Below are 17861 nucleotides of genomic sequence, written 5' to 3'. Positions count from 1 at the left end.
GAATAATTGCTAGGTTGCCGAACCCTGTATGTGGAATTGCAAAAAGAGAAGAGAACAGAACAGAAGAGAACAGAAAAGTGGTGCCTTATCTGTGTTGTAAAAAAAAAGGGGGGGGAGGCAGGCATTACTATAGCACACAACAGATAGGGGAAGAGGTATCTATGTTAAAGTCATGATTCCCCAAAGATGCAGGAAACACTTTGGGATGTGAGAAAAAAAATTCAATCTGGTTCATATTTCCCAATACAGTATGTAGGCTTAACACAGCTATTCTTCCAAATTTTGCAGTGCAGTTCCCCAAACAAAAAAATGCCTACAAAAATGTGTTTTATCAGGGGAAAGTGAATATATTAGTGAAGATAACACAAAAATGTTGAAAGTTACTTGCAAAACAGTGTGTATTAGGAGAAATCAACAACAGAAAATGCTGACAAATTCTCATGGGGATGTAACGCTTTTTAAAAAATAAAAAACTGATGCAGAAATGTATTTTAAGATTGGAGAAATGGGAAACTGAGAGAAACTGAAATAGATGGATTCCCTAGAAGTACTCCCCCTGCCCAGAGGCATGAACAGTAGGTGTGTGAGGAGTTCCCTGGATGCTTCTCCACAAAAGCATGGCTCAGGACTTTACAAATAATATTCCCTAGAAGCTTACCCTCCACATCTCTTTTACTTAAGACAGGCTTTGTACATACATCATTCTGGAATGAAGAGCGACTGAGCACTGGTTTTCCTACCTAGCTGTGTTGCACTTTTTTTTTTTTGCCCCTGAAAAATGCTTCTTGACAAGCTGGATTCATTCCAAAAATAAAAGCTCATAGCATATTGATTTTGTATTTGCCCATCAGATGCAGGCGGTCCCAGCAATGGTGTGTGTGTATCCACACCTGCCCAGTGACATTGTGGGTAGGCATATATCAAGATCACAAGGGGAGAGTCTGGATGGCAGGATCTACACAATAAATCCAGACTGAAAGCAGCATGTTAAGGATGAGCATGAATGGTTCCAGACTAATACAAACCACATTTTTGTGCTGTGTATGGGTACCTTTCTTTCCTGAGGATGAGGAAGGAAGAATTCTCCTGTGCTACAGCCACTGATAGACAGGACTCTGCACTGGAAAATGTGGTGGGAAATCGAACAGCTTCCTCTGCATTTTCCTTCAGGATATTTAACACAGCTAAGTTTGCCACTGCCTGATTGTTGCTGTAGTTTAACTGTAGGTGCAACTCCAGCTGAATAGGAATAGGTATAAATGAAGCTGCCCTGAAACCTGTACCAATGCCTGGAGAGGATGCAAGACTGATTAGATGTGAATGCTAAGGAATGCAAGGGAAAGTTCCTCCACAGATCTCTTTCCTTGCGACTTCTCTGCATGTGAGTTCTTAGCACAGATGCATGATAGTGGGTTGTGTGCTAAAACTTGCTCCACAAGTAGATAGATGCTACAGAAAACCTGGTCACGTGGCTTTCTGTATCCTGGCAACCATGTTGGAAATAGTTTTCAGTATCCACCCAACAGCTTTTCTATATATTTTAGGGCTGTTTCACACAGAGGTAAACCAAGGTTGCTACTGAGAGCATGCTTTCAGGGTCAAATTTTATCCAGGCAACCTTTCTCATAATGTTGCCCAGACGCTGCATACATATTCTGAATCAAAATAAGAAAATGAAAATGTCTCAGATGTTGGTTTTACTGAAAGCTTCAAATCTAGTCATTTAAAACTATCCCATTTTAATTTCAGAGAGCTTTTGCATCATGCTTTATACCTATGTGTTGTAAACTGCTTGTGTGCGCAGCAGTGAAGCGGAGGGCCAAAATTAATAATCACAACAACAACATTAGGAGGTAGAAGCAGCCATACAAAGGTCCTTGATCAGTATGCTTGTGTGGCATTGTGTTTGTAGGCATTGCTTACAATACCTAGAAATGTAATGTATGGTGTTGGTCCTGAAAAGGTAAGCAAATCAAACCCATAACAACATATTATTATCACCAAATATAATCCATTCTGCATCAGTCTGGTGTGGATTCTGGGGCCCAATGTGATGGCCAGATCTATTCTAGGTGGACCACTAAGGCTGCATCTATATCCACTTATGTGGGAATACGCCCCATTGAAAAAGGTGAGACTTACTTTTGTGTAGGTGAGGATTGTGCTGAACAGCTGCTAGTCTGTACATACCTACTGAGAAGTAAGCCCCATTGAGTCCCATTACTCCTAGGGAAGTGTGCATAGGATTGTAGCTTTAGTCTCCAGAGTTATTGTACCTCCTCCTTTCTTAAATTCGTGTTCCATTTTACTTTGTTGTTGTTTAGTCGTATAGTCGTGTCCGACTCTTCGTGACCCCATGGACCAGAGCACGCCAGGCACTTCTGTCTTCCACTGCCTCCCACAGTTTGGTCAAACCATTTTACTTAGTGTCTCCTAATTTCCCTTTGTACCTTTTGAGTTTTAAGAAGAGCTGGATCTGTTCTGGCCGTCTCCTCCACACTAACTGCTGCTCCTTCTTTTCTCTCATTTCATAGTGACAGATTGCAATAGCACAAACAGAAGGAGAGGTTGCTTTGAGGAAGAAGGAGACATTCATTTAGCATTTCAGTCCATATGACAGGAGATGGGTAAAAGCAAGGGAAAGGTTTATAACTGTCTGGTTCTGGCTCTTTCCAGATCCCTTATATGGGGCTGATGAGCTCAAAGTATTCTGCAGACAGTGATGTAGAGACCCCATATACTTCTCTCCCACATGTAGACATACATGCGTACTGGGGGTGGTATTCAACTAAATAATTGCACTCATGGAAGGACTGCTGCTAGTGCAATGGGACTTTTCCTCCTCTGGTGTGTGTCCATGTTTCTGAGACAGGTTGTCACAAATAAATAGATTTTGCAATAAAAGAAAAAATAAAACAAATAAATTCATATTTGTTAAGCACTGGCTTGTCTCAGATTGTTTCTGATGTTCCCAAGAGACAATGATGTCTACTTAGGACGGTATTGGTGCTTAAGGTTAGAAACAGGAGACATAGTGTTATTTATGTATGCAATTATTTATTACATTTTTAAACCACCCTTCATGTGAAGATCAAAGAGAGGTTTACAGTATAAAAACACAAAAATACATACCATAATAACCAACAATAACAATACCCCGCCAAAAAAGTTCATTGTGTTCTGCACGCTCTGCTTCCCCAAACAGTGAGAAGTTCCAGAGGCAGAGTTGGCTTCCTTTGGAGGAGAAAGCTGTGAACACTTACTGTGGTTATGTTACATTTTATTTATTTCACTACCACACAAGTATAGCAAAAATGCAAGTTAACAGCATGTGCACTCCCACCAGCAGATCTGTTACCTCACCTCAGGTCTTCAGACAGAGGCATCCATCTCAGCTTTTCAGCTAGACTCATCTTCATCCACTCACGCTTTATCCAGGGAGAGGGTTCACTTCTCAAAGTTCTGATAGCAAACACTCAAGAGAGATAATCCCATTAGTTCCCATTGAGATAAAGCCTGCACCCCACTTACCAGTGCAAACCCCCTAGTGATAGACCTGTTCACAGGAGCCATAAAGTGAGCCCAAAGAACTCGGAACTTACTCAGTATGTCAGAGAAAAGGTATGTCTGGTTCAGTAGTGGGGGGACTTCTCTTTGCTGAGCGCTACCTTCACTTCGCTGCAGTCTGTCAGGGGATGCATGGCAGAACCCAAAGTGTGTGACGTTTATAGGACTGCAGTTTTGCAGAGCCATCTTTCCCTCCATCTATCTGACCACCTTGGGTACCTTCTCTCCTTCAATTAACTGGTTCCCTGCCAGTGGCTTTAGTCCAACAGAGTATAGACCTCCAACAGCAGGTGCAAAAGGAAGAAGCAGAGTTCTTGATTCCCTGCCATGTGTTAGGACAATCTTTTAGCAGCCTAAGGTTTAAGGGCAGTCTAAGCAGAAGGGTGGACATTCTTCTGCCTTTCATGAATGCCATTGCCCCCTCTTGAGTAATAATAATAAGAATAAGAATAACCATTTTATTATTTATACCCCACCCATCTGGCTGGATTGCCCTTCGAGCCAGACATCTGCCACACATGAATCAACTGTTTACAGTTGAAACTAGGCCTGTGTTTCAAGAGATATCCTGTGTAGAGCCTCCTGGCTATTCCCCCCTCCCACTGCCCCACCTTCCAGCTTGCAATTGTATGGAAGGGTTACATTTCTCACATCGCTTTCAGTATTAAGGGAATGAAGGAAATAAGGTAAAGGTAAAGGTACCCCTGCCCGTACGGGCCAGTCTTGACAGACTCTGGGGTTGTGCGCCCATCTCACTTAAGAGGCCAGGGGCCAGCGCTGTCCGGAGACACTTCCGGGTCACGTGGCCAGCGTGACAAAGCTGCATCTGGCGAGCCAGAGCTGCACACGGAAACGCCGTTTACCTTCCCGCTGGTAAGCGGTCCCTATTTATCTACTTGCACCTGGAGGTGCTTTCGAACTGCTAGGTTGGCAGGCGCTGGGACCGAGCAGCGGGAGCGCACCCCGCCGCATGAAGGAAATACCTCTGTATAAAAGGGCAGAGTGGGAGGATAAAATTCCCTACCTCTTTGTTCCCTGGCTGTGAAGGTAAAATGAAATGCTTAGCGATCACTTCTTTGCAAAACAGGAGAGTGAGATCTCACCTGCCAGTCACAGTTAAAAGAACAGGTGCACCTCCCCCCCCCCCAGCTATCTACAATGGCAGTAACACCCTGCTGTTTGCAGCTTTTGTACTTATGGCAGGGAGCTTGCTGTGCTTTGTCCACCAGCAAATTTTATTGGCCTGTGACTGCTTCAGGCAGGATGCTGGGGACCACTGATTCCTTGGGGGATGATTTCCAACTAGGAGAATGACCAGGCTTATTAACGACGAACCCCAACAAACCAGGCGGGAGTGACCCTCTGGAAGCTCTGCAAAATACATAGTTATAGCATCCTCAGTGTGAGGCAGGAGGGTTTGTTCAGGGGGAGAGTCAGGGTCAAAGCGGAGGAGTGAGATGTGGTCTGTGGAATCACTCCTACTTGCATGGGCTCTGGGATTTTATCCCCATCATGCGTAGCATAAACAAAATTCATTTGAAATTTGAGACAAATTAGTTTCCAGACAAGCCAATTTCTAACCATGGATTATTAGGCTGGCTTGTTGAAACTAATCATGGTTTGTATTGAACCATGATGTGTGCTTACACAAAATGGGGTGCTATTGTTAAATAAGACAAAGAGAAAAGGCCTAAAAATCCTACTCCTCACCATGCTGGAGGAAGGCAAAGGAAGGAGGACTTCCCAAAGAGCTGTGCTCATTCATATTACACTGAACCATGGTTTGGTGTGTTATCTAAATGATGCCATTATCTCCCTGTCAACCCAACCAAACACTCTTTGTCCCAAATTCTCAGACATTCTGATACAGAAGATGGATCTACTACTGCTACTACTATTATTACTACTACTATTATTTAAACATAGACAATCTTGCTGATGTTGATAAGTGAGTGACAATTTCCAAACCTTCTGGAAGAACTGCAGATTTCACATAACAGTACAGTACTACTACAGGACCCAATGCAAATTCATTGCCATGTCATGTGTTTGATATCATAGCACCTCTTGGGCTTTTTTTAAAGCATGAATAGAAGCAATATTACCATGTACAACCAAACACACACTACGTCCTTTCTGAAAAGGAAAAAGGCTCCTCTTGCTGCTTTGCACCGCTCCTTGCTATATCTGAGTATCCCCACACATTCCGTTCACACAGTGATCATTATTTCCTGTTGGCTCTCCTCAGAAACTGAAGGAGGATACTTTCTTCTTTCACAATAGAACAAGTGGAGTTTGCAGCAAACCCACACAGGATGGCAACTGGAGTTAAATACTGTACAGCAAACAGCCATCCAACTTGTTGGAAATGACATGGCAACAGCAGAACAAAACATGTTGTTCTGCCGTGCCGCTTGGTCAGGGGGCTCGAAGAAACATCCCTCTCTAGAAATAATAAGCATTTTAAAGGATTCAGAGCAATTCACACAACATTTCACGGAAATGGTTGGCCGCCAACAGTTGCTGAACCACAGGTCCCATCATCCATAGCTATTTGTCATGCCTGCTGGGACTGATGAAGTTATAGTTCAGCCAAAATTGATGGGCCAAAGGTTTCCCATATCTCCTTTACGACAGCCCTGGGTAGTATCTCACATTGTAGGTGGGATAGCTGAGAGAGTTATTAGGTGCCTAAAGCCACCTAACAAATGCATGTAAACCTGAGCCAAGTCCATAATATTGGGTTTACTCCAAGATAAGCCTATTCAGGCATTATATGCCTGAACAGAAAATATAAACACAACCAGTTCCTGGCATTTCCAGGTAGGACTAGCAACTGCCATGCTTTCAGACCAGGCCTTGGACAGAGTTTAAGCTGAATACAACCACACCAAACATTTAAAGCACTTGACTTCCTCCCAAAAGCACATTTTCAGGCTGTGTGGTGCCCAAAAATGTTCATTTTTGGGCACCGTGTGAGATCTCACACTGAAAAAAGTGTGGCACGTGTCATGTGACTCACCTGAGAGCTCATCCCAGAAGTTGTGTGTCCCAGTTTTGGCTCCAGAAAAGCTGGACGGTATGCAGCCATGGCAGGAGCCTCCCCTATTAGTGTAGACAGTTGTGAGCTGGACCAACCGGTGCTTCCACTCAGTGTAAGTCTGCTTCCTATTTCTCCTTCATTTCTTGAGAAGGATATGGTTGATTCACGCCAATAACTCTGACGCAATTGGAAATACATGGACAGACGTCGCAGGGAAGAAAGCTTTCTCTCGTGTTGCTCAACCATTCTTTGCGATGTTTTGTCAGCCAAAAGAGGAACATTTGTTCCTACGCTAGGTGAGAGGTGTTCTCCTCAGGACACTGTGAGAGGTATAAGCAAGCTGATTCCCTCCTCGGCAGCTGACAGAACCCACTTGAGAAATTTAGGAACCTACACTTAATTTGTATTTATGTACCACTTAGGGATTATTCATTTCTTTTTTAAAAAAGTACTACAAATGTGCATTAAATGCGACCTTGTATTTAAGCACTCACTGGTGGCAACAAGGAATTGCATGGAGGGTCGGCAGAGGATGAGTGGAGAGCCCAGCCTCCCCTCTGTGCCCTGAATAAAAAACAAGTGGATTGCCAAAGGAGGGGAAAGCCCTTCTGTGTTCCTTTGACAGCACTAAGCAGGCTAGTAGGAATTTCTGCGGGATTGAATGGACTTATTTACAAGGTTGACCTAGTGCTACATGCATGGGTCCTTTCAGTCTCAGGGATGGCATTTCATCACAGGGCAACCTTCCAAGGGCTTCGTGCCAGTGGTGGGCGGGAACAGAGGCAAAAATGGGTGGAGCAAAAGGTGGCACTCTTTTGCCTTGAAACACTAAACGCCAGATGTTTCTACATACGCTCACCCACTAACCAGCACTCACATCTTTTATCCTCCATCAAGGCAAACAAGATGAATTATCCCAGTTTAAGATTAGGCATTCCAGCCAGGAAAAAGCATTTGAGGAGAATGCAGAGCAGGGCCCTTGGTAGCCAGGATTGGGGTTTGTGGATTGTGAAGAGTACCGAAGGCCTAGTACAGTAGGGGAGCTGGGTGGGGAGGGCGTGGTGTTCAGTCCTTGGGCTGTTGTACATAGATCAAATAAAATATTGAGCTGTGCATCAGCAAGATCATTAGATGTGTGTGGGAGGAGGGAATCCAAGGTAGATATCATTTGACCTGTCAAATTGGTACGGTTGCATCTTCGGTACAAATTCAGTACTGAATCAGTACCATTAAGTATGCAGAAATAGACACTGCGCCTCCTCAACCAGTTTATCATAGAATTAAAGGTTTATTACCCCTCTAGATTGAGGCTGCAATCCTACGCATACAGCATAGTCATATGCATGTTTACTCAATTCATGGTACCTCCTCTGACAGAAGTATGCAGAGAATGGTGGCGACACCTCAACTGCTTAAATCCCATTGAAGTCAATGAAGTCAATATTATTTCCCTTTGCAAGGAACAAGGAGCTTTTGCTGGAAATGGGAAGCCTGCGTGGAGCTCCCCACTTCCCACTGCAATGTCTAGTTCAGTTATGACATTCTGGCATCGTTACGATGTGCGTTTCCTCGCTCTTGTTCCACATAATTGGCTGCCATTGCTGGAATTGCAGCCAGAACTATAGCACAGAGAACAAGACTGCCTTATAATGGCTTAGACCATTGATGGCTCTGCAGTCTTTGCCAGCTAGTGGCACCAATGGTATGGACATATTGAAAACTTAAGAGCCAGTGTGTTTTTTCCAGAAAGCAGATTAGAAGAAGAGGTGTAGTGTGCCCATGAGAAGAAGAAAACTGTTGTTGTTGGTTCATTTTTGTTGGTTTGCCTCCTTTGTTTCTTGCACACACACACACCCGCACTCACTGCAAGCATCAGAGACAAAGCAATGGGAGGGAATTGTAAGTGGGGACAACAATGAATTCAATGAGGAGGAGGTGATTTAGGTGGGAAAGATTAAGAGCTGTGTCTATGTCTGCATAGCTTAGCAAGAAAATGCCGCAATGATGAGTCTCTAGATGTAAACGCCAAGGATTGAAAAGGATTATTCAAAGCTTTACATGGCAGGTGCATGAGTAGAAATGCAGTGGAGCTGAATTAGGGAAAATGTTAGCTTTGTATTAGGAAGAGCTGCCTGTCAGACTCAGTGACATTAGCCTGTGGAATCCTTCTTGCATTCAAAGTACCAGAAGCTACAGCATCCAGGAATCCCTCTGTGGCCAGGGAGGCTAGTGCCAAAGGTCTGCTCCATTCTCAATAGCCGCTAAATGCAATGGCTGAGCTGTGCTGTGTTCCAATAATGATGATGAAACACTTGCTTCAGTTGTTGGTGCCTGGTGCAATAAAACACTTTCATAAATGCTAGCAAGGGGAGCACTCTGCTCCCAGGATATTCATTCTATGTACTAAGAAGCCAATAAAATGTAGAGCGATGGGCACAAAGCACTACACTGTAAAATGGAGAGAAACAAATACAAGATTCTATATTTCAATGTTCTAGAAAACAACCATTGCTAGTTCAGCTAACAAGGCTCAAGAGTGTTGAAGATATCTGAGAATCTGTGCGCAGCTCTTTTAACACTTTTTTTTTGTTGAGAATGCAAGGTTCACGCTGGTGCTGAGATCCCATGGCTGATATATAATCTTTAATCAAATTAGGAGTATCATTGCCAGTGCCAGGGAGAGGATCGAAGTCAATTCTGTGTGAAGAACCACATTTTATATCCTGCTGTTTTTCATTTTCACAACGCCTTCCTACTTACGCAGCTGCAGAGGGTGAGCCTTGTCGGTAAAAGCCACAGCTTTGTGATAGGGCTTATGATCTGCATCCTTAAAAGTTCAAGGTTCAAACTTCAGCGCCTCCAATTAAAGGATGTCTATCATCCAAACTTGTTCAGTTCTGCTCTTTTCCCCATATGCAGGGAATGTCCTCCAGAACAACTGTGATACCTCTCTTCTTTCTTGATTCAGAACAAGCCTTTGGCTCAGTCCCTTAGACCTCATCCCCTATTGAAACTTAGGGCCCATCCACACTCCCATTTGCCCCATGATTTCAAGTGATTTCAAGTCATAGGTCCAAGAGGCTGTTGTTGTTGTCCTGCCGCTTTCTCTGGGAAAACCTGCTGTTTGACAACCACCAATTAGGCTTTCTACAGTATAAAGCAGCTTTGTATAGTCATAAATGGAAACTGTTCCTGAAGAAGGTAGAAGCACAGGTGCCTTGTAGGGAGGGCCCTATGATAGACAAATCTGGGACTGCCGCAAAGCTCAAGGAGCAAATTCTGTGGAACATCAAGTTCCCGCCAGAAAGGTGATTGCTCACAATCCATTTTTACTACTGATGTGAGGCCAATATATTTTTGCTCCTGAGGTGTATCACGAGGGTGAGCATAGTCAAAACAGTGAAGTTCTACAACTTCATGTTCTTTCAGATGTGTTTGTGCAAGCATAGTGATTCTTGCATACTCATGAGTGTGGCGGTTTTGTGGATTTATTTACAGTGGTACCTTGAGTTACAAACGCCTCAGGTTACAAACGCTTCAGGTTACAAACTCCGCTAACCTGGAAGAGTTACCTTAAGTTGAGAACTTTGCCCCAGGATGAGAATGGAAATTGTGTGCCGGTGGCGCAGTGGCAGCAAGAGGCTCCATTAGCGAAAGGACGCCTCTAGTTAAGAACAGTTTCAGATTAAGAACGGACCTTCGTAACTAGAAGTACCACTGTATAAGATTTCTTACCTGCCCTACACCCATAAGGCCCCAGGGCATGTTCCAACAATACCATATAATTAGACCCTACCAAGTGTCCCTATTTTCCAAGGACAGTCCTGGATTTACAGAGATAAAGGCGATAAGTAACTACACAGCCATTAGAAGCAGCGTTAGAAACTGAGATATGAAAGCTAGGAGCTAAATGGCACCTTAAAATGTAGGATATGGGCGCGACAATGGAATGTCTAAGTGCAATTTTTAAATAACATGAATACAAAGCTGAAAATGAATGAACTGCAGCTCAAATCTTATGCTCGTTTTTCACGTGGTCTAGTCTTTTCCCTGGGACGCGGGTGGCGCTGTGGGTTAAACCACAGAGCCTAGGACTTGCCGATCAGAACGTCTGCGGTTCGAATCCCCGCGATGGGGTGAGCTCCCGTTGCTCGGTCCCTGCTCCTGCCAACCTAGTAGTTCGAAAGCACGTCAAAGTGCAAGTAGATAAATAGGTACCGCTTGGGCGAGAAGGTAAACAGCATTTCCGTGCGCTGCTCTGGTTCACCAGAAGCGGTTTAGTCATGCTGGCCACATGACCCGGAAGCTGTACGCCAGCTCCCTCGGCCAATAAAGCGAGATGAGCGCCGCAACCCCAGAGTCGGCCACGACTGGACCTAATGGTCAGGGGTCCCTTTACCTTTACCTTTAGTCTTTTCCCTGCCCACCCCTCTAATATTCTTAAGAGGATCCCTTCTGCAGTCTTCAGAGAGTGGCTGAAAGTGGGAAGGCAGAAAAAGGTCCTCTTTTCCTTCCACTAGGCAGACAAGCCCTGGATTCTCCCTACACCCCCTTACCTTCATATAAATATATCTTTTTGGCACCACAATTAACACATATTAAAGGCCTATACAACTGATGGCAGAGACATCCACCTTGAGTGTCCAGTTTGCAAACCTAAGACTTAAGGGTTGTTCAGTGATCCCACTCCAAAGTTTGTTTTGATTTTAAGCATCACTGTGAGAGTCTGAGGTAGATAACACTTTAACATGTGCTGCTTAAACCATCATAAATAACTGGCTAGTATATTTGAATTCAAAGCATATCATACATTAAAAGAACATTTAATGTTGGGTTGAAAAGAAAAGTTTACAGATCCCCAATCCATGCATGCTTTAGTTGGGAGGAAGCCCCATTGAACTTGGTTGGGATTTACTTCCTAGGAACAGTGGCAATTTTAATCTGAATTCTTAGGTGCTGTATTGTGCCCAGAGCTCAGAAACTGCTTGCGTTTATGAAATTCCCTGTAGCAAAATGCACCTAGAACAATGGGAGTTTCGAATGCTGATTACAAGACATCTGAAGGCAGCCCTGTATAGGGAAGTTTTAAAATGTTTAATTTCTAGTATGTTTTTATATACGTTGAAAGCAGGCCATAGTAGCTGGGGCAGCCCAGTCAGATGGGTGGGATGTAAATGATAAAGTGAGGGTGATGACGGAAAGGGACATCATGTTGGAGGGTATGTATTATTTAAAACAAAGGAAGTAATTCCAAAGAAAAGCAGCACAGTGTAGGTTAAACAAAAACAGAAGAGGTCCAGCCTACAGAATATATGAATTGTCAGAGGCCAGAGGCCTGTGTGTGTCTTCAGAGTACAGGGGAATGTATACAACAGATACGCTAGATGCCCCTCTGTGGGGAGGGAATCTGACAATTCAGAGGCTGCCACGAGGCAAAAGAACACCAAGGAAGAATTAAGCTTGCTTTTCTTATTGCCATATGCCCTGTTGGGATAGGCAGGCTAAAAGAAAACAGCAGTGAAAGATCAGTGCTGTGCTCGCACATACATAGCCATTCATGGTCTGCTGGAGCTTGTTAAGCTTTTGATGTTTGGCACCTCTGGCGGAGTGTGAGACTGTTGTCCCCAAGCTCCGAGGCACATTTGCAACACAATGGGGAACAGGCAGCAGAAAGTTCACACTGCTGGATTCCTCATATCTTACTTCAACACAAACCTAATTGTGTGTGTTTATCTCAAGAAAGAGGCTGAGAGAAAGGGGACAAGTGGCGCTTTGTACTAGGAAGGTGAGCAAGGAAAATGGGAGGTGGGGACATAAAGAGGCACATGGCTGCTACATCAGAACAAAACCGAGCTAGACATTTAGGCTGTTTGTTTGTAGGACGTTATATTCAACCAGCAGTCAGTGAGCTTGCTAGGGAAGAACTTACATTTGTAAAATCGGTCTTGGCCAAGAGTCCCTTGTTTTTAAATTTAAATGCCAAAAGAAAAGGTTTCCTCACTATCTGCAAATGAAGTTGTGCAGTGGGTATTTCCACTCACTCACCCACCTTTGTTAAAAATCTTGTTGCTATTGATGCGAGCCCTGCTTGCTATGATGCAAAATAACTCCAGATTTTTGTGTGGCTTCATCCTGAGTGAGTTGAAAGTAGCCAGTGCTAGGTTGACTTGTGTTTTAAAGACATGCTTTTGAGGTTGTTTACCCTTTACCTTTGAGGTTGTGATTTCTGCTTTGTAGGAGGTTGGACTAGGTGACTCTGTGGGTCTCCTTCAGCTCTACAGTTCTATGAGGTGCAAGGGGTTACAGCTACCTGCAGAATCAGAGGATAATTTGATTTTTAATGACTATTAATTCTCATTGTCCTGACTGCTTACTTGCATTTTTTTGTGTGTTGCAGATAAACATATATTACAAAAGGTGTAATCTCATTGAAAGGAAGTAAGCACTATGACACTGTCCCTGGAACTTCTTGTCCTTTGGGGAAGTGGCACAAGCAGAAGCGTATTATAAATTAGCATTAATTTTTTAAAGTGGAACATAACACGGGAGATTGTCAGCTCTAGCTTAGTTTCAAGGTACTGGTGGATATTGCCAAGAAATCATTCCTATATCATTTTTTCCTAGAGTTCAAGGAAGTAATTTTATTTTCATACAGAATAATCATTTCCAAGTTGGTCATAGAAGGGCTTTTGGGTGAATAGCCACTAAGTGGATGGGTGGGTGATTTAGATTTCTTAAGGACGTTAAAGGCTGACAATTCTGACAGCGGCTGGAAAAGTTTGCCTCAACAATTCTATAGGTACTTGCCCCTTAGCTGAATATTTAGATAACTTTTGTTAAATTATCCCAAGTTCTTATTGCTGCCTGGATTTGCATGCTATAAATCCCAGAGGAATAATATGGAGAGCTAATGACTAGCCTACAATCAGTTGAGGATAGCATGCATGCTGCTCTTTCAGACACACTGATTTGTTGCCATCTTTCCCTACAGATCATCAGAAGCTGGAACGAGAGGCTCGGATCTGCCGTCTCCTGAAGCATCCTAATATAGGTAGGGAAGAATTCTCACTTCTCTTTGGGATAATGAGTCCATTCATCTGATGGGAATGTGTCAACTCCAGTGTTTGTTCCATGAAAGTTGAGGGTCACCTGTATTTTACTTTTTGGTATGGAGCAGCATTCCATCATGTGAACCCCCCTTTTCAATCTGATGTAGTACAGTCCTGAAAGATGATGACTAGGCCTCACTCTAGGCTTGAGGGGTCCCTGAGCAAAGTGTCATTTGGTGGGCCCTTCCTCTGTAAACAGACATGCCTGTCTCTAGTACCAGCTCAGTGCAGCTGGGTCTAGAACGCCTTTTGTTGTCCCACAAAACCCCAGATCAATGGCAGGTCAGGGTATTGCAGGAAACTAAAAGAGTGACTGGATCCGGTTTGCAGTGGCCAATATTTTTGGTCTTGGGGATGTGGTAGGCATCAGCAGTGGGCCCTATGAAGGTGCCCAAGGATACCTGCCTGTAGGCCCACGGATGCTAGCCCTGCCTGTATGAATTGTTTTCCTGTTTATGGGACTTTCTTTCAAACATCAGTTCAGAGGGGTGGGGGTGCCAACTTGAATAAAATATTGCAGTGGCCCAGGTATGCCCTGCCCTACATAATCAATCACGTAATGCAGTGCATGCACACCATTTGAATGGCAATGACCATCGCCTTTGGGGGGGCCCAGTCCCCTCAAATATTTTATTGCTGGGCCGAAGCCCCCATGGCCCCTAAGAGCTGGCTCCTATGCAGAGGGGTGTAACCAACTAAGTTCTAATTAGAGTAGACCACTGAAATTAACAAACCTAAGTTTGTCATTTATATTAACTTCAAGGGGTCTGCTCTGAGCAGGATCAGTATTGGATACAATCCAGATTTTCCCACTTAGTGTTATGCTTGTGGTGACCTAAGTATGACGTTGGCAGCAAGTACTTCATGTTATGCCGTGTTCTTTAACCTTGGGTCCCCGTAAGTTGTTGGACTACAACTCTCATTATCCTCAGCCAGTTTAGCGGATAGTTGCGGATGATGTGAGTTGCCAAAGACATCAATGGGGAAAGGAAATCAACAAAACCATTAAAAGAAGAAGAAAAAGAATAATAAGAATACAGATTTTAAACTCTTCTCCCCTTCCCATAACTTGACAATTGCTAAAGCACTGCAGTAGTACACCAAAGAAGTCCACAGACACAGGGGACATAGAAAAAAAATGTGTCATATTGAAAATTAGGAGGGGAAAAGAAACAGACGTATGTTGGACTTGTGGGATTAATGTTGCTTGTTATGAACAATGCCAAAGATACTGTATTCAATAGCTGCGCATCCCATGTATACAGCCATGTTCTACATAGGAGACCCAATAGTAATAAAGCACTACCTGGAGGTGGGGGAGATTGTATTTCTTAATGACAAGATATTCTGGTTTAAGCTCTGAATAAATATAGAATCTCAGAAGGTGTGGGTTGTATTCAGTGTAGCGCTAAGGGGATTGTTCCACCAGGGCAAGGATTCCTGCGTGTGCAACTAAATGTTCTTTCCCTCTGCTTCCCCTAAATATGTTCAAACCCTCTGGAGCAGATCTGGGGAGGCAAATGCATGGGGAGAGGAGAAGGGAAGAAATTCTGTTGTGCAAGCAGAAATCCTTATGCTCATGAAATACTGTAGCTGAATACCTTCCTGTATCTTTAAAAGAATCTGGTCCCTTTGCCATTAATTAATAAAAACTGCATATTTATTAAGCAACCCTCTGCCCTCAGAAGACTTCATATAATTATAATGCTGCTAAAAGCAAGAAAAACCAACCAATGACTTTAATTAGCATTGGATCAAATCAAATAGCTGGGCAAAAAAAGAGGGTAAAAAGGTACAAAGTAATAATAATCTGCACAGGTAGGTAGCCGTGTTGGTCTGCCATAGTCGAAACAAACAAACAAACTAAATCCTTTCAGTAGCACCATAGAGACCAACTAAGTTTGTTATTGGTATGAGCTTTCGTGTGCACGCACACTTCTTCAGATACACACAGACATGCACACGGAAGCTCATACCAATAACAAACTTAGTTGGTCTCTATGGTGCTACTGAAAGGGATTTTTTTTTAAAATAATCTGTACAGTTTGGAATAGTACCTAAATGGGGCTAATATTGATTTCAGTTTTGTTTTCTATGACTATTTCTGTGTTGGTTGAGTTTTATTTTCTTCTATGCATGATTTTTTTTAAAGTTGTGTTTTTATAATAAATTTCATATATGTTAATAAATAAACAGACAATTCTCAGAAGCATTAAGTTCAGATTCCTAACATGTAGGAGCTAGCTTCTCCTTTAACCAACCAATCTCACTCACAGAACAGAATAGTGATGAAGGTGGGTAGTAGTAGTTATTCTCGACGCATTGATCCATAGCACTGAGAAGTAATTGGATGAATATGTGTCATATGAAAGAAGCAGGCTAGAAGAGAGGGTGGGAAAATTAGCCTCAAAAGCCGAAGCCATGATGCTGATTTGCTCTGTCATGTTCCTGTGCTCCTAGATCTGGAGTTGTTCATGACTTGACATTAGCTACCTACCTAATGGGAGCATTCGGGCCTGGCTAACAGACATTTCCATTACATGATGGCTATTAGTCAAAGCAGCAGTATCAGCTGCAGAGAACCTGCCGGGCTTTTGTACGCTGCATAAAAGCTAAACACACTTAGCATAAAGCTTTGGTTCTTTAGGATGATATTGCACACATAGACCAGAATTAACTTCTAAGATGGATGTTAGCACAATGAAGATTTGGGGTGAAGGAATGGGACCTCTTTATCGTGCTGATTTACCTGGCTCTTTCACCTAATGATGAGGATGGTGATGTTGGTCTGCCCTTGAAAGCATGGCTTGCTCCCAGTCAGTTAGGAGCTGGGGATGAAAGCAAGTGGGGCACAAGCTGTAAGTCTCACCTTTAAATATTTTTCAATGGCTGCTGAATTTGAGAAGCAAAGCTGCAGTTTATTCTATGTGCAACTGCTTGTGAATAATTCCCAGTGAGACTGTCTCCCGAGACATACTGCTTGGACTGCATAGTAGTCTGATTCTTCAACCCTGGACCACCTCCTAACATCCAATGAGAACAAAAAAGAATGTTGGTTGTAGTCCACAAATGGAGGCGTGCATATTCACTTCCAGTTGCTACTAAAATCACCCGCTTTTAAAAATGCTTTCTCCTCCAGGTGCCTGACATAATAGGGGAAGCTTTTCGGGTTACTTACTTTTTTTATAGTAGGAAATGCTTCAGGTTCAGCTCCCACCGTGTTTCAGTAATACTGTCCTTTATTAGGAGCTCAAATTCTCCTTGCTTGTTTCCCATAATCTGTGCATTAGTATGTATAACTAAAATGAGCCATCCCCTCCAGTTTATTTTCAGGATCACCTTGCCCCATATTTCCCACTCGATCATTTTGATTTGTGCGAGTGGCTCCTCTTGTGCCTTTAACAGTTGCTTGATAAGCAACAAGCTTTTGAAGTTTTCATGGCAAGGAAGCACTTGCTAATGTCTACAGATCAAGGGCATAGAACTAGGGCTAGTTTTAAAAAGTTGGCAACCCCATGTGCTGTGTGCATCAAGGCTTTCCATCTTTACTTTTCAGATCACTTTTATTCACTGACAAAATGACTTCTTACAACTTGAGGCCACCCAAGAACAAAAAAGTCCTCTGGGTTGCTTACAATAATAGTTGAAACTGCCAGATCTACATATAAGCTGATAAAAAACACAGAATCTTAACACAGCCTCAAAGCACAATACTTGGTTTATGCACCACAGTTGTTTGCAGGATCCATCCTTTATCCAGAAGCTTGAGTGCAGAATATGTTTTGGTGGAATGTGCTGAACATCCTTGGCTGGTCCTCTTGCCCTCTTTCTGTCTGTAACAGTAGTCTGTTGCCACTGCTCTGATTTCCATCTCACCCTTCCTTCTCTCTCTACACACACACACACATGCTCACACACATGGCCCCTGCTTTATAAATGTTTCAGATCATAAAGAGCCTGTCAGGTTCAATCTGTCTTGGGCAAATGCCTACACAGCAGCGTCAGGTCTCTTTTACATCAGGCAGAACCACAGACTGAGCTGGACCAAGCTGTTACTATGACAACAGAGGCCTTTCCTCTTTTCCCCTCCTTTTCTTTTCCTTGCCCCAACTGAAGGGTTGCTTCTCTAGAGCTAAAAAATA

The 17861-nt window shown here is 43.2% G+C and overlaps 1 protein-coding gene across 5 annotated transcripts in view; it reads left to right on the top strand.

The window, feature by feature from the left end:
- Window positions 1-17861, top strand: part of CAMK2A (calcium/calmodulin dependent protein kinase II alpha) — a gene marked incomplete at its 3' end in the record, with an annotated part of 112016 nt that overhangs the window by 35000 nt on the left and 59155 nt on the right. For all 5 annotated transcript variants that reach the window (XR_014561650.1, XR_014561651.1, XM_083728696.1 and 2 more), the window contains exon 3: window positions 13602-13661. Coding sequence is in view for 3 of the 5 variants with exons in the window: in XM_083728696.1 (XP_083584822.1) it covers window positions 13602-13661 (60 nt within the window). The remainder of the gene's footprint in view (window positions 1-13601; window positions 13662-17861) is intronic.

This window comes from Podarcis gaigeae (assembly GCF_964106915.1).
Source record: "Podarcis gaigeae genome assembly, chromosome: 2".
NCBI classification, from domain to species: Eukaryota; Metazoa; Chordata; class Lepidosauria; order Squamata; family Lacertidae; genus Podarcis; species Podarcis gaigeae.
Note: the sequence above shows the minus strand (reverse complement) of the source record. Positions and strands in the feature narration are given on the sequence as shown.